Source organism: Hemiscyllium ocellatum, chromosome 48 (assembly GCF_020745735.1).
Source record: "Hemiscyllium ocellatum isolate sHemOce1 chromosome 48, sHemOce1.pat.X.cur, whole genome shotgun sequence".
NCBI classification, from domain to species: Eukaryota; Metazoa; Chordata; class Chondrichthyes; order Orectolobiformes; family Hemiscylliidae; genus Hemiscyllium; species Hemiscyllium ocellatum.
In genome coordinates, this window is record NC_083448.1 from 4,174,891 (window position 1) to 4,197,005 (window position 22,115).

Sequence of the window (22,115 nt, forward strand, 5' to 3'; positions counted from 1 at the left end):
CAGCCGCAGCTAAGTCCATCCTCAAGGGAGAGAGCATCCCAGAAGGGAGAGTGGAAGGCCGTGATTGGCCGTTTGAGGTATATACATTATGTGCTGTTGGCCAATGGCTGTTTGTCCTTGTGACGTGATTGACCGCGCGCGGTTTTGATAGGCTGTCAGCATTGCCCAATGGGAGGCGGAGGCGGGCTGAACGCTCTGTTTCCAAACAATTGCCACGTGATGTGTGAGATAATGGGCAGGCACGGTAACCAATAGCAGCGCTGAGGGGGCCGGATGTTGTTGCGTACAAACCAATGGGAAGGAACGGGGGCGGACACAACTGCTGGGACTGGGGGGGCGGTTCGCAGATGAATGATGGGCAGCTGTACGCACCAATGGCATCAAGGAAGGGTCGAGCCTCGCTGGAACGATCACCAATCGGGGGCAAGAGGCTGGAGTTGCCCAGCTAGGGGGCGGGTCGCTGGTTGATAAGAAGGCGGAAGCACCAATCAGAGGGAAGAGGGGCGGGGTTAGGCTGTGGGGAAACAATGCGGAAGGACGCGTGCCCAGGAAAATGGGCGGGCGTAACCTCCAATAGAAAATGAGAGGAGGCGGGATCTACGGAGATCTGCCCAATAAGAATGCGAAGAACGGTTATTGCCGACTACACTGGGAGGCGGGGCCGGACCGACGGCAGGCCAATGGGCGCGGCCAAGGGGCGGGGCTGATGAGGATTGTGTCCAATGGGAGCTGGAGGGGGCGTGTCAGCGAGCGGGCTAGGGGCGGGCCGAGTGGCGGCGGCTGGTCCGGTGTCCGGGGAGAGCGGCGGCTGCGGGGACACCGGGAGAGCGGCTCCGGGGGAAGGACGCGGATCCGGCCTCTCCCCGCTCGCCATGACCGGCCTCCAGCCCATCGACCTACTCCTACAGGCGGCACAGTACCTGGAGCGGCGGGAGAGGGGTAAATACACCCGGGACCTGGGTAAATACACCCGGGAGAGGGGGGGGTAAATACACCCGGGACCTGGGTAAATACACCCGGGAGGGGGGGGGAGGTAAATACACCCGGGACCTGGGTAAATACACCCGGGAGGGGGGGGGGTAAATACACCCGGGAGGGGGGGGGGTAAATACACCCGGGAGGGGGGGGGTAAATACACCCGGGGGGGGGGGTAAATACACCCGGGACCTGGGTAAATACACCCGGGGGGGGGGTAAATACACCCGGGACCTGGGTAAATACACCCGGGACCTGGGTAAATACACCCGGGGGGGGGTAAATACACCCGGGAGGGGGGGGTAAATACACCCGGGAGGGGGGGGTTAATACACCCGGGGAGGGGGGGGTAAATACAACCGGGGGGGGTAAATACACCCGGGGAGGGGGGGTAAATACACCCGGGACCTGGGTAAATACACCCGGGGGGGGTAAATACACCCGGGAGGGGGGGGGGTAAATACACCGGGGGGGGGGTAAATACACCCGGGGGGGGGGGTAAATACACCCGGGGGGGGGTAAATACACCCGGGAGGGGGAGGGTGAATACACCCGGGAGGGGGGGGGGTGAATACACACGGGGAGGGGGGGTAAATACACCCGGGGAGGGGTAAATACACCCGGGGAGGGGGGGGTTAATACACCCGGGGAGGGGGGGGGGTAAATACACCGGGGGGGGTAAATACACCCGGGGGGGGGGGTAAATACACCCGGATGGGGGGGGGGGTAAATACACCCGGGAGGGGGGGATAAATACACCCGGGAGGGGGGGATAAATACACCCGGGGGGGGGGGGTAAATACACCCGGGACCTGGGTAAATACACCCGGGGGGGGGGGTAAATACACCCGGGGGGGGGGGGGTAAATACACCCGGGGGGGGGGGTAAATACACCCGGGGGGGGGGTAAATACACCCGGGACCTGGGTAAATACACCCGGGGGGGGGGGGTAAATACACCCGGGGGGGGGGGGGGGTAAATACACCCGGGGAGGGGGGGTAAATACACCCGGGGAGGGGGGGTAAATACACCCGGGGGGGGGGGTAAATACACCTGGGACCTGGGTAAATACACCCGGGAGGGGGGGGGGTAAATACACCCGGGACCTGGGTAAATACACCCGGGACCTGGGTAAATACACCCGGGGGGGGGGGGGGTAAATACACCCGGGAGGGGGGGGGGGGTAAATACACCCGGGACCTGGGTAAATACACCCGGGGGGGGGGTGTAAATACACCCGGGGGGGGGGTGTAAATACACCCGGGAGGAGGGGGGGTGAATACACCCGGGGGGGGGGTGAATACACCCGGGACTTGGGTAAATACACCCGGGAGGGGGGGGTAACTACACCCGGGACCGTGTTAAATACGCCCGGCAGGGGGGTGAATACACCCAGGACAGGGGTAAATACGCCCAAGAGGTGGGTAAATACACTCGATAGGGGTTAAATACACCTGGGAGGGGGTAAATCCGCCCGCAAGGGGGTAAATACACCCGTGAGGTGGTAAATACACCTGGGACTGGGGTAAATACACCTGGGAGGGAGGTGAATACACCCAGGACTGGGGTAAATTCGCCTGGGGCGGCGTTAAATACACCCGGGACCGGGGTGAAAATATACTCGGGAGGGAGTAAATACCCTCCGGGACTGGGGTGAATACACCGGGACCGGGATAAATTTGCCCAGGATGGTGTTAAATACACCCTGGAGGGGGTTAAATACACCCAGGACTGGGGTAAATATACCCGGGAGGGGGGTAAGTACACCCGGGAGGGGGGATGAATACACCTGGGAGAGCAGTAAATATGTATGGGGGGATAAATATGCCTGGGAGGGGGGTAATACGCCAGGAGGGGGGTAAATACACCCAGGAGAGTGGTAAATACGCCCGGGAGGGGGGCAAATACACCCGGGTCTGGTGTAAATACACCTGGGAAGTGGGTAAATACGCCTGGGGGGTAAATATGCCTGGGATGAGGGTAAATATGCCCAGAAGGGGGGGTGAAAAAACCCAGGGGCAAATACACCCAGGAGTGGGGTTAATAGGCCCGTGGGTTTGCGTAAATACGCCCGGGAGGATAAATACGCCTGGCAAGGGGGGTAAATATGCCCAGGCGGGGGTTAAATATGCCCAGGAGTGGCATGAATATACCCTGCTGGCGGTAAATCCGTCTGGGAGGGTGTGGTGGGGGTGGGAGCTGAGGTGCGGTGGGGTCGCAGTGAGAGAAGAGGAGAGCATAGATTGATTTTAGCCCGAGTGAGGGGTAAAACCATCCCGGCCTCCTGCGTGAGAGGAGGCAGGGGACTATATCATGCCGGGGCGGGTGAATCCGCTGTGGGCTGGAGGAGAGGGTACCCGGGTCATCAGGAAGGGGTTTACAGGTCTAACTGACTGTCTCTTTCCCCCTCTCTCCCCCCAGAGTCCGAACACGGATACGCTTCCCTCCCCCTTCCTCGGAGCGAGAAAGCGAGACGAAGGAGGCGGGGCAGGAAGAACGTGGGGAGCAGGTAAGGCCTGGGAGGGTGGTACTCCCCATGTCTGGGTAGATTTCCTCCCATAATCCAAAGTTGCGCAGGTTAGGGTGGATTGGCCGTGCTAAATTACCCATAGTGCTCAGGGATGTGCAGGTTAGGGTGGATTGGCCATGCTAAATTACCCATAGTGCTCAGGGATGTGCAGGTTAGGGTGGATTGGCCGTGCTAAATTACCCATAGTGCTCAGGGATGTGCAGGTTAGGGTGGATTGGCCGTGCTAAATTACCCATAGTGCTCAGGGATGTGCCGGTTAGGGTGGATTGGCCGTGCTAAATTACCCATAGTGCTCAGGGATGTGCCGGTTAGGGTGGATTGGCCGTGCTAAATTACCCATAGTGCTCAGGGATGTGCAGGTTAGGGTGAATTGGCCGTGCTAAATTACCCATAGTGCTCAGGGATGTGCAGGTTAGGGTGGATTGGCCGTGCTAAATTACCCATAGTGCTCAGGGATGTGCAGGTTAGGGTGGATTGGCCGTGCTAAATTACCCATAGTGCTCAGGGATGTGCAGGTTAGGGTGGATTGGCCGTGCTAAATTACCCATAGTGCTCAGGGATGTGCAGGTTAGGGTGGATTGGCCGTGCTAAATTACCCATAGTGCTCAGGGATGTGCCGGTTAGGGTGGATTGGCCGTGCTAAATTACCCATAGTGCTCAGGGATGTGCAGGTTAGGGTGGATTGGCCGTGCTAAATTACCCATAGTGCTCAGGGATGTGCAGGTTAGGGTGGATTGGCCGTGCTAAATTACCCATAGTGCTCAGGGATGTGCAGGTTAGGGTGGATTGGCCATGCTAAATTACCCATAGTGCTCAGGGATGTGTATGTTAGGTGCATTAGTCAAGGAATGTAGGGTAATGGAGGGGGGAGAGGGTGATGGATCTGGGTGGGTTACTCTTCAGAGGGTCACTGTGGACTGGTTGGGCCGAAGGGCCTGTTTTTCCACACCGTAGGGGATTGTATAATTCCAGCTGTACAGTCCGGGGACTGTGAACTCTGGTGCGTGTTGGAAGCCACTTATCTGCTCCGTCTTGCTTCCACTGGCAAGCTGACAATGTTTGGCATTAAAATCACTTGCATTTTTGATTCTATTTCACAACCCCCTCTCTCTCTCTCTTCACTGATTTGGATATGTGTTCGGGGTGCTCCGAGGTCGAGTTCTGGGGGGGCTGGGGTGGGGGTTACATCCAGGTTTCTGTTGGGGAACTCCCCCTCCCAAAATAAATCGCAGGAGAAATTTTGCAAGACCTTAATGCAGCTCATAAGGAATCTGAAACTAAAGTTTAAGCTGGGATGGGGAGGGGGTGCGTTGAAGAGGGGGGGGGGGGGGCGATTTAAATGGGAGCCGCGAGGTTCCTGGGGGCGGTGGTGGGAGGAACGTGGGGAGCTTTCTCGCCCCGTGTTCACAAGCGACGTCTGAATGATCTCTTCCAGGTCTACCCACAACGAGATGGAGAAGCACAGGTAAGCCCCCCCCCCACCCCCTCCCCACCTTCGGAGTTGATCACGATGAGCGCTGCGCTCTCTTGAGTCCCTCGGAGCATGCGGGGATTGGAATCGCTCGACACCGCTGAGCTGACTGTGTCTGTGCTCCCCACTTCCCGGGATAGCAGGGGCCAGGGCCACTTTGTCAGAACATAGAACATTCCGGCGCAGTCCAGGCCCTTCGGCCCATCGATGTTGCGCCGACCTGTGGGACCAATCTGAAGCCCAGCTAACCCACACCTTTCCATTCTCCTCCATATGCCTATCCAATGGCCATTTCAATGCCCTTGAAGTTGGCGAGTCTACCACTGTTGCAGGCAGGGTGTTCCACGCCCCCTCCTAAAAAGACCTTGGAGTGCAGGTTCATAGCTCCTTGAAAGTGGAGTCGCAGGTAGATAGGATAGTGAAGGCAGCGTTTGGTATGCTTTCCTTTATTGGTCAGAGTATTGAGTACAGGAGTTGGGAGGTCATGTTGCGGCTGTACAGGATATTGGTTAGGCTGCTGTTGGAATATCGCGTGCAATTCTGGTCTCCTTCCTATCGGAAAGATGTTGTGAAACTTGAAAGGGTTCAGAAAAGATTGACAAGGATGTTGCCAGGGTTGGAGGGTTTGAGCTACAGGGAGAGGCTGAGCAGGCTGGGGCTGTTTTCCCTGGAGTGTCAGAGGCTGAGGGGTGACCTTATAGAGGTTTATAAAATCATGAGGGGGCATGGATAGGGTAAATAGACAAGGTCGTTTCCCCCTGGGGTGGGGGAGTCCAGAACTAGAGGGGCATAGGTTTAGGGTGAGAGGGGAAAGATATAAAAGGGAGCTAAAAGATAACATTTTCACACAGAGGGTGGTACGTGTATGGAATGAGCTGCCAGAGGAAGTGGTGGAGGCTGGTACAATTGCAACATTTAAGAGGCATTTGGACGGGTATATGAAGAGGAAGGGTTTGGAGGGATATGGGCCGGGTGCTGGCAGGTGGGACTAGATTGGGTTGGGATATCTGGGTCAGCATGGACGGGTTGGACTGAAGGGTCTGTTTCCGTGCTGTACGTCTCTATGACTCTACTCTCTGAGTAAAGAAACTACCTCTGACATCTGACCTACATCTATAACCCCCTCAGTTTAAAGCTGTGTCCCCTCGTGCTCGCCATCACCATCCGAGGGAAAAGGCTCGCGCTATCTAACCCTCTGATTATCTCAATCCGGTCACCTCTCAACTTCCTTCTCTCAAACGATATCAGCCTCAAGTCCCTCAGCCTTCCCTCCTCATTCCTTCCCTCCCATCCCAGGCGACATCCCGGTCGATCTCCTCTGCGCCCTTTCCGAAGCTTCCACCTCATTCCTGTAGTGCGTCAAGGAAGAGGCTTGCACAGCAGGATTCCGTTTCAGGAATTCTGACCTCAGTATGCCTGTCAACATACCACAGATGATTCAGGGTGTTGTACGACAGATTAATCACTCTCCACGTGTGCAGTTCCCTAAAGTCGGGAAACTGGTTCTGAATCACTGGACGCTCTTCAAAGATGACAAAGGCTTCGGAAAGCGCAAGCCCGTTTTCTTCCCCCCCCCACCCTTCTTCCCAGCCTTCGGCCTAGTCTGGAGGCTTCGGCGAGGAGGGCCGACCCTTCGGCCTGTCTATAGGCCGGGCGCCCTGAATGAATCCAGCCCCGTTTGCTAGCGCTGACCCCTTCCCAAACCTTCCCGTCCACCTTTTCGACGTTGTCATCACCACCCCCCCCCCCCCCCGCTCGCGCCAACTCCTGTGCGTGAAAACGCTTCCCCCCTCCGGGGCAAGATCTCTTTCCCCACCCCTCAGTCCTTCCTCACCTACGGCCCTCCTGTTCTGGTGCAGTATTCCCAAGTGCGGCGGCACCAGGAAACGCGTCTCCGAATCCCAATCCCTCTACCGATTTTAACGGGAGCGGGGCGGCCTTAATAAGGTTGGTAAAATTGTGAGTTTGGGGGTGGGCACGGATGGGGCAAATAGACACAGACTTCCCAGCCCTCTTCCCCCTCCCCGGATAGTGGGAAGTCTGTGAAGAACAGGAGGGCGTAGGTGAGGAGGAACAGGGGGAAGAGATCTCAAAGGGACCCCCAAGGCGGGGTGGGGAGGGGGCAACATTTTCACGCATAGGGGTTGGCGCCAGCGTGGCACGATGACAACGTCGAAAAGGCGGACGGCAAGGTTTGGGAAGGGGGCGTGCGTGCGTGGGCTCAGCGTTGGCAAAACGGGGCTGGATTCATTCAGGGCCTCCGGCCTGTAGACAGGCTGACCCTCCTCGCCCAAGCCTCCAGACTAGGCCGGGATGGGAAAGGTTGGGGAGGGGGAAAAACGGGCTTGCATTTTCCGAAGCCTTTGTCATTTTTGAAAAGCGTTCAGTGACGCAGAACCTGTTTCCCAACTTCGGGGAACTGCGCGTGTGGAGAGCGACTATTGCAGCACTCAGTTGTACAACACCCTGAGTCATCTGTGGTATGTCGCCAGGCACACTGAGGTCAGAATTCCTGAACTTGTTAAGCAATCCTCTTCCTTGACATCTCGTCTTTACCTGATCACGTCTCTGTAGGATTGTCCCTTCCCTCAGGGATCTGTCACTGTCCGGGAACTTAAAAGTGGTAGACAGGGTATTATTGGTCTTTTATTGGTCAGAGTATTGAGTACAGGAGTTGGGAGGCCATGTTGCGGCTGCCCAGGACATTGGGTTAGGCCGCTGTTGGAATACTGCGTGCAATTCCGGTCTACTTCCTATCAGAAAGATGTTGCCAATCTTTTCTGAACCCTGTCAAGTTTCACAAGGGTGTTGGAGGGTTTGAGCGACAGGGAGAGACTAAACAGGCCGGGGCTGTTTTCCCTGGAGCATCGGAGGCTGAGGGGTGACCTTATAGAGGTTTATAAAATCCTGAGGGGGCATGGATAGGGTAAACAGACAAAGTCTTTTCCCCTGGGGTGGGGGAGTCCAGAACTAGAGGGGCATAGGTTTAGGGTGAGAGGGGAAAGATATAAAAGAGACCTAAGGGGCAACGTTTTTACGCAGAGGGTGGTACGTGTATGGAATGAGCTGCCAGAGGAAGTGGTGGAGGCTGGTACAATGACAGATTTAAGAGGCATTTGGGTGGGTATATGAATAGGAAGGGTTTGGGGGGATATGGGCCGGGTGCTGGCAGGTGGGTTGAAATTAATTTTGGATATCTGGGTCGGCACTGACAAGTTGGACTTGGAGGCTAAGGGGTGGAGGTGACTGGGCACTGCGTGGTGGTTTCTTGCGACAGAGACTGGCGCAGTTTCAACAAACAGGGGAAACTATGCAGAGTGACTCAACAAGGCTGGTGAGGGAGCATTCAGCTGCCAGCCCTGACCTTGGGAGGCAGGGAATCCCCAGGCGACGGCAGTTTCACTTTCCCAGTTCTGATTCTCTCCCACCTGTGCAGCTCTCTCTCTCTCTCTTTCTTTCTCTCTCTCTCTCTCTCTCTCTCTTTCTTTCTTTCTCTCTCTCTCTCTCTCTCTCTCTTTCTTTCTTTCTTTCTCTCTCTCTCTCGCCTCTCTCTCTCTGTCTCTCCCTCTCCCCTACCTCTCTCTCTCTCTCTCTCTCTCTCTCCCCTACCTGTCTCTCTCTCTCTCTCTCTCTCTCTCTCTCTCTCTCTCTCTCCCCCCTACCTGTCTCTCTCTCTCTCTCTCTCTCTCTCCCCCCTACCTGTCTCTCTCTCTCTCTCTCTCTCTCTCTCCCCTACCTGTCTCTCTCTCTCTCTCCCCTACCTGTCTCTCTTTCTCTCTCTCTCTCTCTCTCTCTCTCTCTCTCTCTCTCCCCCCCTATCTCTCTCCCCTACCTCTCTCTCCCCCTCCCCTACCTCTCTCTCTCCCCCCTCCCACCTTCCCGGTGTTTTGAGCTGTCTAGCTCTCAGAGCTGCCCCTCCCCCACCCCAGTCCAGGGGCAGGTGGGCAGTGTTCCCTCCCACACATCCCCCACCCCTGATCACCTCGGGGGGAGGGGGGGGGGGGGTGATCAGTCAGGAGGGGGAGTTGCTGGCTGCAAGATTCCTGGCTCTTGTAGCTGCTGGGGTTACGTGGCAAGTCCAATTTGAGTTTACGATCAATGGTAAACACCGCCACCCCCCCCCCCCCCCCCAGGATGTTGATAGTGGGGGGATTCAGTGATGGTAACATCATTGAACATCAAGGGGACGATGGTTAGATTCTCTCTCTTGTTGGAGACAGTAACCCCCAGGATGTTGATAGTGGGGGGATTCAGTGATGGTGACACCATTGAACGTCAAGAGGGTGATGGTTAGATTCTCTCTTGTTGGAGACGGTAACCCCCAGGATGTTGATAGTGGCGGGGAGGGTGGGATTTCAGTGATGGGAACACCATTAATTGAACGTCCGATGTGAACGTTGTTGTCCGAGGTGGGAGAATCCAAGACTGGAGGATGGCATCTCGGAGTAAGAGGAGCCTGTTGGAGATGGAGACATGGAAGAATTTCCCGTCTCTCTCTCTCCCCCCACTCCGAGGGGAGCCGGTCTGGGAAATTCTTTCCCCCCCCCCCCCCACCCCTCACGTTATCGGGGCTGGGCTGGTAAAGTGGAGGCGTTTTATTTTCATCAGGGAGGGGAATTGAAGGAGGTGTTGGGTAGGGGGGAGGGAGGAAAGGCAGGGGCGCTGAGGACGATCCACTCGGCACAGCGGATGGTCTTCCTCCGGCCTTCCGGAAGGGAAGGGTGTTGTGGTGGGGGAGGCGAGAGAGCGGGAACTCTGATGGTTCCCCGACCTGCTGTCCCCCCTTCCCTTCGACCGTGATGCCTCTCTCTCTCGCCGTCGGCTTCTTTGCCGGGGAATTTGGCCGGGATTCGGTTTTGGGCACCACGCCCTTGTTGACTCAAGTCTCTGTTGTTATTGCGTGTGTGCGTGCTGTTGTCTCAAAGCTGACTCAAGACACGCAAGAGACTTGCAGCCCAGCCCAGCATTGATTACCCATCCCTAATTACCCCCCCCCCCCCCGCCAAGGGGCAGTTAAGAGCCACCCGCCTCACTGTGGGGCTGGAGTCACGTGTAAGTCCACACGGGGTCAGGAAGGCAGTCTCCCTCCCTGCTGGGCACTCCTGAGCCATTTGCTTCCACCCCGATCAGTGGATTCCATGGGGGGGCCCATTCGGAGTCGGAATTCCAAGTGCAAGGGCCAACGCTTTCCGTGGCGGGATTTGACCCCGGGTTCCCAAAACGTTAGCTGGGTTTCTTGGTTAATAGTCTGGCTGTAATAACGCTGGGCCATCGTGTGTGTGTGTGTGTGTGTGTGTGTTTGTCTGTCTGTGAGTGTGTACATCTAAATGTGTGTGTGTCTGAGCGTGTACATCTAAGTGTTTGTATGTGTGTGTGTCTGTGAGCGTGTACATCTAAGTGTTTGTGTGTATGTGTGTGTGTACATGTAAATGTTTGTCCGTGTGTGTGTACATCTGTGTGTGTGTTTGTGCGTGTACATCTAAGTGTGTGTGCGTGTGTCTGTGAGCGTGTAAATCTAAGCGTGTGTGTATGTGTGTCTGTGTGTGTGTACATCTAAGTGTGTGTGTGTGTACATCTAAGTGTGTGTTTGTGTGTGTACATCTAAGTGTGTGTTTGTGTGCGTGTACATCTAAGTGTTTGTGCGTGTGTGTGTGTGCGTGTAAATCTAAGTGTGTGCGTGTGTCTGTGAGCGTGTAAATCTAAGTGTTTGTGTGTCTGTGAGTGTGTACATCTAAGTGTTTGTGTTTCGGAGTGTGAGTGTGTGTCTGAGTGTGTTTGTGTTTCTGAGTGTGAGAGTGTGCAAGTCACTCCTGTGAGCGACTCAGCAGTGGCATATCCCAGAGGGCAATGGGCTGGCCCCGGCCTAGTGTGAACAGGGCCGAGTGCTCTCCTCATGCCCGTTGCCATGGAAACTGGACGGTGAGCAATCCCCCATCCAACCCCCTCTCTCTGTCTGTCTGTCTCTCTCCCTGCGAACCCAGGCGTGCCCACCTGAGACTGTGCCTGGAGCGGCTGCGGGAGTTGGTCGGAGCTGACAACACCAGACACACCACGCTGAGCCTGCTCACCGAAGCCAAGCTGCACATCCAGGTGAGCTCCGAGCCGGTGCTGGGGCGGGGGGGCGGGTGCGGTCTTTCACTCCAACCCGTCTGTGCCAACCCAGATACCCTTCGCCCAACCCGGGCCCGTTTGCCAGCACTTGGCCCATGTCCCTCCCCGAACATAGAACGTTCCGGCCCAGTAACAGACTCTTCGGCCCCTCGGTGTTACACTGACCTGTGGAACCAATCTGAAACCCATCTAACCCACACCTTTCCATTCTCCTCCATATGCCTATCCAATTGCCAGTTCAATGCCCTTAAAGTTGGCGAGTCCACTCCTGTTCCATGCCCCTAGTACTCTCTGAGTAAAGACACTACCTCTGACATCTGTCCTCCAAACCTTTCCTATTCATATACCCATCCAAATGCCTTTTAAATGCTGTCATTGTACCAGCCTCCACCACTTCCTCTGGCAGCTCATTCCATACACGTACCACCCTCTGTGTGAAAACGTTGCCCCTTCGGTATCTTTTATATCTTTCCCCTCTCACCCTAAACCTATGCCCCTCTAGTTCTGGACTCCCCCACCCCAGGGGGAAATGCCCTTGTCTATTTATCCTATCCATGTCCCCTCATGATTTTATAAACCTCTATAAAGGTCACCCCTCAGCCTCCGACGCTCCAGGGAAAACAGCCCCAGCCTGTTCAGCCTCTCCCTGTAGCTCAAACCCTCCAACCCTGGCAACATCCTTGTCAATCTTTTCTGAACCCTTTCAAGTTTCACAACATCTTTCCGATAGGAAGGAGACCAGAATTGCACGCAATATTCCAACAGTGGCCTAACTAATGTCCTGTACAGCCGCAACATGACCTCCCAACTCCTGTACTCAATACTCTGACCAATAAAGGAAAGCATACCAAACGCTGCCTTCACTATCCTATCTACCTGCGACTCCACTTTCAAGGAGCTATGAACCTGCACTCCAAGGTCTCTTTGTTCAGCAACACTCCCCAGGACCTTACCATGAAGTGGATAAGTCCTGCCCTGATTAGAAACCTCTCGTTCGAAACACCCACAGAGTATCATCCAACCCTTCTTTCTCTCTGCCTCTCTCTTTCTTTCTTTCTCTCTCTTTTTTTCTCTCTCTCTGTCTCTCCCTCTGTCTCTTCCTCTCTCTCCATCTCTTTGTCTCTCTCTCTCTCTCTCTGTGTCTGTGTGTGTGTGTGTCTCTCTCTCTCTCGCTGTCTCTCTCTCTCTCTCTCTCTCTCTCTCTCTCTCTGTGTCTGTGTGTGTGTGTGTGTGTGTGTCTCTCTCTCTCTCGCTGTCTCTCTCTCTCTCTCTCTCTCTCTCTCTGTGTCTGTGTGTGTGTGTGTGTGTGTGTCTCTCTCTCTCTCGCTGTCTCTCTCTCTCTCTCTCTCTCTCTCTCTCTCTCTCTCTCTCTCTCTCTCTCTGTCTAGACACAACCCCCTCTCTTGGGCATGAGTTGAGTCCCCCTCCTCCCAGTGCACCCCAAATGTGGCTCCCCACCCCCCTCCCCCGACACCTTGCTGAGTTCTGGCAAACCCCTTCCCCCTACTTGTACACTCTATTCTCCACCCCCCTCCTCCCCTCAGCAATGAACAGCAGCTTCCCACCCGCCTGAGCTGAGCTGGGGGGAGGGGAGGGGAGGGGGTTCCTTCCAGGGGGGTAGAGTTGGTAGGGGGGGAGAGGGAAGGGGAGAGAGGGGAGGGGAGAAGGGGAGAGAGGGGAGGGGAGAAGGGGAGGGATGGGAGGGAGGGGGGAGAGGGGAGGGGAGGGATGGGAGGGAGGGGGGAGAGGGGAGAGGAGGAGAGAGGGAGGGGAGAGGGGAGAAGGAGAGAGGGGGGGAGAAGGGGAGAGAGGGGAGGGGAGGGCGGGAGGGCGAGAGAGGGGAGGGGAGGGGAGGTCTGGGAGAGGGAGAGAGGGGAGGGGAGAGAAGGGGAGAGAGGGGAGGGGAGAAGGGGAGAGAGGGAGGGGGAGAAGGGGAGAGAGGGGAGTGGAGAGAGGGGAGTGGAGAGAGGGGAGTGGAGAGAGGGGAGTGGAGAGAGGGGAGGGGAGAGAGGGGAGTGTAGAGAGGGGAGTGGAGAGAGGGGAGTGGAGAGAGGGGAGAAGGGGGGGGGAGGAGGGGAGGGATGGGAGGGAGGGAGGGAGGGGGAGAGAGGGGAGAGGGGGGGGAGAGCGGGAGAGAGAAGGGGAGAGGGGGGGGGAGAGGGGAGGGGGGGGGAGAGAGGGGAGAAGGGGAGAGAGGGGAGTGGAGAGAGGGGAGAGAGGGGAGGGGAGGGAGGGGAGAAGGGGAGAAGGGGCGAAGGGGAGGGATGGGAGGGAGAGGGGAGAGAGGGGAGTGGAGAGAGGGGAGGGGAGAGAGGGGAGTGGAGAGAGGGGAGTGGAGAGAGGGGAGAAGGGGGGGGGAGAAGGGGAGGGATGGGAGGGAGGGAGGGAGGGGGGAGAGAGGGGAGAGGGGGGGAGAGCGGGAGAGAGAAGGGGAGAGGGGGGGGGAGAGGGGAGGGGGGGGGAGAGGGGAGAAGGGGAGAGAGGGGAGGGGAGAGAGGGGAGAGAGGGGAGGGGAGGGAGGGGAGAAGGGGAGAAGGGGCGAAGGGGAGGGATGGGAGGGAGAGGGGAGAGAGGGGAGGGGAGAGAGGGGAGGGAGGGGAGAGAGGGGAGGGGAGGGGAGGGAGGGGAGAGAGGGGAGAAGGGGGAGAGGGGAGAAGGGGAGAGGGGAGGGGAGAAGGGGCGAAGGGGAGGGAGAGGGGAGAGAGGGGAGGGGAGGAATGGGAGGGAGGAGAGAAGGGGAGAGAGGGGAGAAGGGGAGGGAGAGGAAGCAGTGGGAGGGGAGAGGGGGAGGGAGGGAGAGAGAGTAAGTCAATCACAGAGATTGAGGCCCAGAGAGTGTGAGAATCGCAGACAGCGAGGAAGAGACTGGGAGACCGAGAGAGAGCGAGAGAGAGATTGGTGGGGTGTGGAAACGCTCCAGTTTCCAGCGGGTGAGCGGGAGGGATTGGAGGCAGACATTAAGGTGAGACAGCTCCTTCCGAGGGATCGGGGAGGATTTGGCCGATTGGGTGAGGGGGGTGGTGGGGGGAGAGGATGGGGGCTGATTCGGGAACGGGCCCAGGTACCTCTGTCTGACAACGTGCAAACTGCCCTCGGGCTGGGTGTGTGTGCGTGTGAGAGAGACTCTTCTCCAGCTCTCCCTCTCTCTGTCTCTGTCTCTGTCTCTCGGATAGACCCTGGAAGAGGTGAGCGAGCAGGCCCGTCACCAGATCCACCAGCTCCAGTCACAGCAGCGGCACTTGAAGAGGCAGCTGGCGCTGCTGCTGCCCGTCGAGATGGGCCGAATGGACAGCACCGGCTCCTCGGAGCTCTCTGATTCTGATCGAGGTAACTTCCCTCCCCGGGTGGGGGGAATTTCTGCTCTCCGTCAGCTCCGGTCATCTTCACGTGGCACATCGCTGTGTCCGTACGCATGTTCGTACCCCCCTGCGCCACAAGAGGACCCCTTTATTTTACTTTAACCTCTTTTTCGTGTTCGGAAATGGGCCACACACCCCTCTGGAGCAGGCCTACTTTGCAGCCAGGCTGCCCCGGTAGGACGTTCCTTCCTGCACCACATGAGGGGCCCCCCCCTCTGTTTTTTTAAACTTTTTTTTTCTCTAACCAACCCGTCCCCGAGATCTCGTTGCACGCTGAGGCCCCGAGGTGATTATTCCAAGGTACGACAGAAACGGTGAGGGGTTGTTTTCTTTTTAATTTGCTCTCCCTGTCGTTGACCTTTGTCTGACCTCTCTCCCCCTCCGATCGCTGCTGCAGAAGCCGAGGACGTGGACGTGGAGGGCAGCGACACGGACTGGACCGGCGGCGACGGGAGTGACTCCGACGCCCCGGGCGTCACCAGCGGCGACGGCTACTTCAGCACCGGCCTCAAGAGGACCAAGCTGTCTTGACCCGCCAATTGATCCCGGACGAGCCCCCGCCCGCCCGCCCCCCTCCCTCAGCTTTGTTGGAAGCCTGCGACAGCAGACGAGCCTTCCTGTCGGCCATCACAGGATTCACAAGACCCTGAAACACCTGGGGACGTTTGCCCAGGTGCCCGGACGCTGCGAGTGAAGGTTATGGCCTAATTCAAAATGGCAACTTGACCATCCTTCAAGTTCTCCTTTGGAGAGCTGCCAGCCTACGCTCGAATTTCTATTATCTTCCACCCCAACCCTAGCCCTGAAAGTGAAGCTATTTTCTTTTCTCCCCCCCTCCATTTTTATTTTGTCTCCCCACCCCCCCCCCCCACTCCATTTTTATTTTTAATTTGTTGCCAGAAAACACCACCTCCCTCTCCACCCAACCCTTTGCTTCTCTTAAGTTGGCCGGGGGTGGTGGATGGGAAGAAAACAGCACTTTTTCGATCCAGTTTCTGTTGTCCTTCTCTGCCAAGCGGGTGGCCATCTGCGATGGCTCTCCCACTGCTTTGGTGGGGGGGGGGGGGAGGGGGGCGGTGAGTTTGGCACAGTGGACCCTCTCAGGGCAGGCCCTACACTCCAGGATCACCGAGACCGCTCAGGGTCAGGGTGGGTTGGGGGGGCGAACAAAATGGCGTCCAGAGAGATCGCTAAGGGTGAAGAGTCACTGTGGGGCCTAGTCGCTTCTGCCAGGCCTGGAGCCTGAATTAACTCGCTGAAAGCCGGTGGGAGGGGGGCAAGATAGTGGGCCTTTCTGTCCAACCCAGTGTGTGTATCCCATTACTGACCACGTTCCTCCTCCCCCACCCCCCAAATTTATTTGTTGGTGAGGGAGAAGGGAGTGGCATTAAATTTGAAATCGGGTCATCCAATTCCACGCCAGAGACTGATGGGCACTTTAATTTGTCTTCCGAATGTTGTAAATATCTCTTCTGCCTCCCCTCCACCCCTATCCTCTAAACATCTTACACTTCCATCAGTTCTAGTCTTTATTCCGGGAGGTGAGGTGCGTTTTTTAATCGACTGAGTGTGTTAGACGTGTGTGTGTGTGAGTGTGTGTGCGCGCGCGAGTGTGTATAATTAACGTGTTGTTGTACAAGATTAAAAACTTTATTTCGTTATCCAACTGTGAATGTGCCAACACGGACAGCCTGCGGTAGGCCCCGAGCTGATTTTCATCTCCCTGCTCGTACCCCTGTCCCCGAAAATATTTCCTTTCCCCTCTCCCCCCCCCCCCCCCCCCCCCCCCCCCCCCCCCCCCCCCCCCCCCCCCCCCCCCCCCCCCCCCTCCTCTCGCCTCAATCATCGACAGTCGACCGTAAAATATATCGAGCGTGTTTTTGGCAGCCGACTCCGAAATCAGTAGGCCGAGGTTAGCGAAGATTGCAAAGCTGAGGAGTTCGGGGGGTGCGGGGGTTGTGGGGGCAGAGCTCAATTTGGACCAACGGAACGTCCCATCGCAGTACAGGCCCTTCGGCCCTCGATGTAGCACCGACCAAATGTGAGGGGTCAAATGTTACACGGATCCAACTAATAGTAGGCCCGTGGGTGGCGTTGGAGAACTGAGAGACCCAGGGAAGGGGCTCAGGTACATCATTCTTTACAGACTGCATCTCAGGGTGGTAAAAAATGTGTTTGGTGCACTCACCATCGCTCAGACCTTTGACTCTAGGAGTTAGGACGTCCTGTTGAGGTAGCAGAGAAGGCTGTTTCTGGGCTATTAGGTCCACTTTAGCCAGAGAGGACTCAGAAGAGACTTACCAGCAGGCTGCTGGGAACCAGGAGGGGTCCGGTTTCAGGGACAAGGAGAGGTTGGGATGTTTTTTCACTGCCGTGTAGGAGGTCGAGGGGGGGTGACCTGATGTAGGGGTTATCATGAAGTTGGAGATGGAGAATCATAGTGGCGTGGAAACAGGTGCTTCCTGTTTCCACCGTCCCTCCGGAGAGTATCCCACCCAAACCCATTCCCCATTACTCTACGTTTATTCCTAACCTGCACATCCCTGAGCACTGTGGGTAATTTAGCGTGGCCAATCCACCCTAACCTGCACATCCCTGAGCACTATGGGTAATTTAGCATGGCCAATCCACCCTAACCTGCACATCTTTAGATCGTGGGAGGAAATCGGAGCACCCAGAGGAAACCCACGCAGACATGTGACCGGGGGGGGGGGGAGGTGTACAATATGCACATTCCACAGTCGCCCAGAGGCTGGGATCGAACGCTTGGCGGTGTGAGGCAGCAGTACTAACCACTGAACCACATGTGCCGCACATGTACTGTCCCTTCAAGGGAGCTGAGATTTCTGGCCAGCCACACAGTATGCTGAAAGAGGTCGAAATGTAACATTGAACTTATGAAACTGGTTGGGTTGTGATGGGGCAAGAACCAATTCCAATTCGCCTGATCAGTTTCAATTATGCCCCAAGATACCAAAATCCCATCGCATTTGAATTTCACTATTTGGGATGACATCAAGCCGAGCCAACGATCCAACGTTCTGAGCTTAAAAACCAGACATTTCGAACAATTAGGAGGAGAACTGCCAAGGACATACGAAAGCAAAGAAAACTTACAGCCCAGGAACAGGCCCTTCAGCCCTCCCAGCCTGAGCCGACCCAAATCTGCTGTCAAAACTTATCGCCCAATTCCTAAGTATCCCTCTGCTCCCCACCTCCTCATGCATTTATCCAGACGCATCTTAAATGAATCTACCGTCCCTGCCTCTCCCACCCCCGCTGACAACACGTTCCAGGCAGCCTCCAACTTCTGAGTAAAGTACTTGCCGTATGTATCCCCCTTAAACATTCCACCTCTCACCTTGAGAGCGTGACCTCTCGTTATTGAATCCTTCGCCCCGGGGAGAAAGCTTCCCTCTATCCATCCTGAGGGACTTTGTAAACCTCAATCAGGTCCCCCCCCCTCCTCAATCTCCTTTTATCTAATGCAAATAAACCTAACCGACTCAACCTCTCTTCATAGCGGGCGCCTTGCATATCGGGCAACATCCCTGCCAACCTTCTCTGCGCCCTCTCCAAAGCGCCCACATCCTTTTGGGAATGTGGCGACCAGAACTGTACACGGTATGCGGCCGAACCAATGTCTTGTACAATTTTAACGTGACCTCCCAGCTCTTACACCCAATACCCAGTCCGACGAAGGCAAACATACCCTATGCCTTCTTGACCACTCGACCCACCCATGTAGCAACCTTCAGGGTACAGTGGACTGGCACTCCCAGATTTCTCTCTGCCCATCAACTTTTCCCGTTCACTGTATAATTCACTCTAGAGTTAGTCTTGCCTAAATGCATCCCCTCACGTTTGCAAGTATCGATTAGTAGCTGCAGAACTCTCTGCATATAAAAGCTTGAGCAGCAAAATGTCGAGAGAAAAATCCACAAGAGGAAAAGTTACCCAAGATGTGAAACGTGATTTTTTTTTCTTCTTCTTTGTAAATCTCACGCGGGATTTTTAATCGGGCCAGTATTGTCGGGCGGGAGGTTTAAGCGAGAAAGAGTTGGGAGTCGTTTGAATATGGTCGCGCGCAAACTCCACACAGGGCAGGCTGGAATCGAACCTGGGTCCCTGAGAGACCGCGGTGCTGACCGCTGAGCCACAGGCGCAGCTCAAATCTTAGCGAGCAAAGTTTGTTTGTTTTGGCCTTGAACTGGCGAACTCCTGGCTAGCCCTTCGAAGGGTCACACGGTACAGCGTGAGGTGAATGTTTTCGGAGTCGTGAAGCAGCAGAATTCACCCCATGCCGTAACATGGTGGGAGGGGGGCGTGATTTAAACTCTAAGGGGGTTTATTCTTGAGGTGCAGCCTCTCGCGTTTCCCAGCATCCTTCCAGAATTCCACGCGGACTTCCGAAGACGACAGAGAAAGGGCGTTTCCCTCTTGAGCATGTTGGCGGGTGGAGTGAATTTTCCCAGAGTGCCGCGGTGGTGGGGGGGGTGGGGAAGACGCACTTTGACAGCCATTCGGATAATTCCGTGAGGGAAAGTGTGGAGGGACAGGAGGGACGAGTTCAGTTTGGGGGACGGTTCGGAACGAAGGCTCTGTTTCCCCCAACGAGTCTCACTCGACTACGGCTCAATGTGCGAGCGAGTCCTGTTCCCAGCAAGCCTTGCGGTTCTGTGGAGGGGAGTCCATCTTTTTTCTCTCTGGCAAAGAAGCCATCTTGCTGACTTGACACAGCCCGGACTGACGTGGGAAACAGGGAAGATCCAGCCCCCATCCCCCAGGCCTCTCCCTGGGTACGTTCCCGAAAACCGGGCTGCCTCCAGTCTCGATGCAGAATCCTGGGTAGAATCCTCTCCGCCCCAGCTGCCTTTTCCGAAGATCTGGCAGCACCAAAAGGGACCTCCGGATTTTCAGTCCTTCTCCATCCGCCATTTCCCGAATAAATCCCGTCCCACTCGCACAGCGTTTGTCCCTCTAAGCCCTTCCTGTTTGTATACCAAGACTTTTAAATGCTGTCATTGTACCAGCCCCCACCACTTCCTCTGGCAGCTCATTCCACACATATACCACCCTCTGTGTGAAAAAGTTGCCCCTTGAGTCCCTTTCCCCCTCTTGCCCTCTAGTTCTGGACTCCCCCACCCCAGGGGAAAGACCTTGTCTATTTACCCTATCCATGTCACCTCATGATATTATAAACCTCTATAAGGTCACCCCTCAGCCCCTGGCGCTCCAGGGAAAACAGCCCCGGCCTGTTCAGCCTCTCCCTGTAGCTCAAACCCTCCAACATCCTTGTCAATCTTTTCTGAACCCTTTCACAACATCTTTCTGATAGGAAGGAGACCAGAATTGCACGCAATATTCCAACAGTGGCCTAACCAATGTCCAGGCTAGCCGCAACATGACCTCCCAACTCCTGTACTCAATACTCTGACCAATAAAGGAAAGCATACCAAACGCCGCCCTCACTATCCTATCTACCTGCGACTCCACTTTCAAGGAGCTATGAACCTGCACTCCAAGGTCTCTTTGTTCAGCAACACTCCCCAGGACCTTACCGTTAAGTGGGTAAGTCCTGCTAAGATTTGCTTTCCCACAATGCAACACCTCCAAGTCTCTGAAGGAGGTATCCCATAAGACAGCTGCCAATGGGAAAGCAATTCATGCTTGGCCGTTTCACTTTAAATCCGAGCAACCGGTTTCCCTTTGTGGTCTCCATGCCTGTGAGTCGGACACCCTTTCAGTCAGCCATCTTAATTCACACCTAGGCCCGACCGGGTAAAGATGGCGGATCGGTCAACTCTCTCTGCTGCCCTTTCGCTCTCTATCTGCAGACGAAACGAAGATTGGTGGAGTTGTGAATAGTGAGGAGGGCTGCAAAGGGACTTAGATATGATGCAGAGCTGGGCTGAGGAGTGGCAGATGGAGTTCAACCCTGTCAAGTGTGAGGTTGTCCATTTTGGAAGGACAAATAAGAATGTGGAATACAGGGTTAACGGTAGGGTTCTTAGTCAGGTGGAGGAACAGAGGGATCTTGGGGTCTATGTACATAGCTCTTTGAAAGTTGCCACTCAGGTGGGATAGAGCTTGTAAGAAGGCCTATGGTGTATTAGCGTTCATTAGCAGAGGGATTGAATTCAAGAGTCGTGAGGTGATGTTGCAGCTTTACAGGACTTTGGTTAGGCCACATTTGGAGTACTGTGTGCAGTTCTGGTCACCTCACTTTAGGAAAGATGTGGAAGCTTTGGAGAGGGTGCAGAGAAGATTTACCAGGATGTTGCCTGGAATGGAGAATAGGTCGTACGAGGATAGGTTGAGAGTGCTAGGCCTTTTCTCATTGGAACGGCGAAGGATGAGGGGTGACTTGATAGAGGTTTATAGGATGATCAGAGGAATAGATAGAGTAGACAGAGACTTTTTCCCGGGTACAACAGTGTGTTACAAAGGGACATAAATTTAAGGTGAAGGGTGGAAGGTATAAGGGGGGGATGTCAGGGGTGGGTTCTTTACCCCGAGAGTGGTGGGGGCATGGAATGCGCTGCCCGTGGGAGTGGCAGAGTCCGAATCGTTGGCGACCTTTAAGGGGCAATTGGAGAGGTGCTTAAGCTAGGACAAATGTTCGGCACAACATGGTGGGCCGAAGGGCCTGTTCTGTGCTGTATTGTTCTATGTTCTCTCTCTCTCTCTCTCTCCTGTCTCTCTCTCTCTATCGTTTCCCTCTCTCTATTGTGTGTGTCTCTCTCTCTATCTATCGGGTGTCCCTCTCCCTCTGTCATGTCTCTCTCTCTCTCTCTCTCTCTCTCTCCCTCTATCGTGTCTCTCTCTTTTTTCCCTCGCACCCATGCACTCTCTTTCTTTCTCTCTCTCTTTCTACCCACTTTTTTTTTCTCTCTCTCGACTCTCTTTCCATTTCTCTCTCTCCAACTCTATTTCTCTTTATCTCATTTTCCATCTCTCTCTCTGGCTTGCACTCTCTCTTTCTATCTCTCAGTCTTTCTCTCTGTCTTCATGTTTCCCTTCTTTCTTTCTCTCTCACTCTGTCTCTTTCCATCCCTCTCACTCTTTTTTCTGTCTCTCTTTATTTCTCTCTTCTTTCTCTCTTCATCATGCTCTCTTTTTCTCTTTCACGATTTCTTCTTCCATCTCCTTCTCTCATTCACTCGCTCTCTCTCCCTTTCTCTCTCTTCATTTCTCTCTCTTTCCATTTCTATCACTCTATTTCTCTTTCTCCATTGCTTTTTCCATGTCTCTCTCTCACACACTCACTTCATTTCCCTCTCTTTCCATCTTTCTCTCTCACACTCACTTCATTTCCCTCTCTTTCTATCTTTCTCTCTCACACTCTCTCTTTGTCTCTTTCTGCCCCTCCTTTTATCTCTATTTTTCTCTCTCCATCGCGCACTCGTTCTCTCTCTCTCTATTTCTCTTTCTCTCTCTTTCCATCTCTCTCTAACTTTCTATCACTCTCACTCTCTCTTCCTCATTTTTCTCTTTCTATCTCTTTCTCTCTCTTTCTACCTCTCACTCTCTCTCTCTTCATTTCTCTCTCTTTCTATCTCTCTCTTTCTACCTCTCTCACCCTCTCTCTTCTTCATTTCTCTCTCTTTCCATCTCTCTCTCTCTCTTTCTACCTCTCTCACCCTCTCTCTTCATTTCTGTCTTTTTC

General features: G+C 55.1%; 1 protein-coding gene across 1 annotated transcript; it reads left to right on the forward strand.

Moving 5' to 3' along the window:
• The first annotated feature begins 722 nt into the window (after window positions 1-722).
• On the forward strand, window positions 723-16,107 carry LOC132836894 (max dimerization protein 1-like). Its single transcript, XM_060856461.1, has 6 exons — window positions 723-960; window positions 3,397-3,484; window positions 4,941-4,970; window positions 10,958-11,066; window positions 14,261-14,414; window positions 14,844-16,107. Exons 1-6 carry the CDS (start codon window positions 723-725, stop codon window positions 14,975-14,977), a joined length of 753 nt encoding a protein of 250 aa, XP_060712444.1. The 3' UTR covers window positions 14,978-16,107.
• Window positions 16,108-22,115: the final 6,008 nt, after the last annotated feature.

Coding starts and splice junctions, on each gene's coding strand:
- LOC132836894 (XM_060856461.1), top strand. CDS start 723: ATGGGAGCTGGAGGGGGCGTGTCAGCGAGCGGGCTAGGGGCGGGCCGA. Junction 961..3,396: donor TAAATACACCCGGGACCTGG/GTAAATACACCC, acceptor CTCTCCCCCCAG/AGTCCGAACACGGATACGCT. Junction 3,485..4,940: donor AGGAAGAACGTGGGGAGCAG/GTAAGGCCTGGG, acceptor GATCTCTTCCAG/GTCTACCCACAACGAGATGG.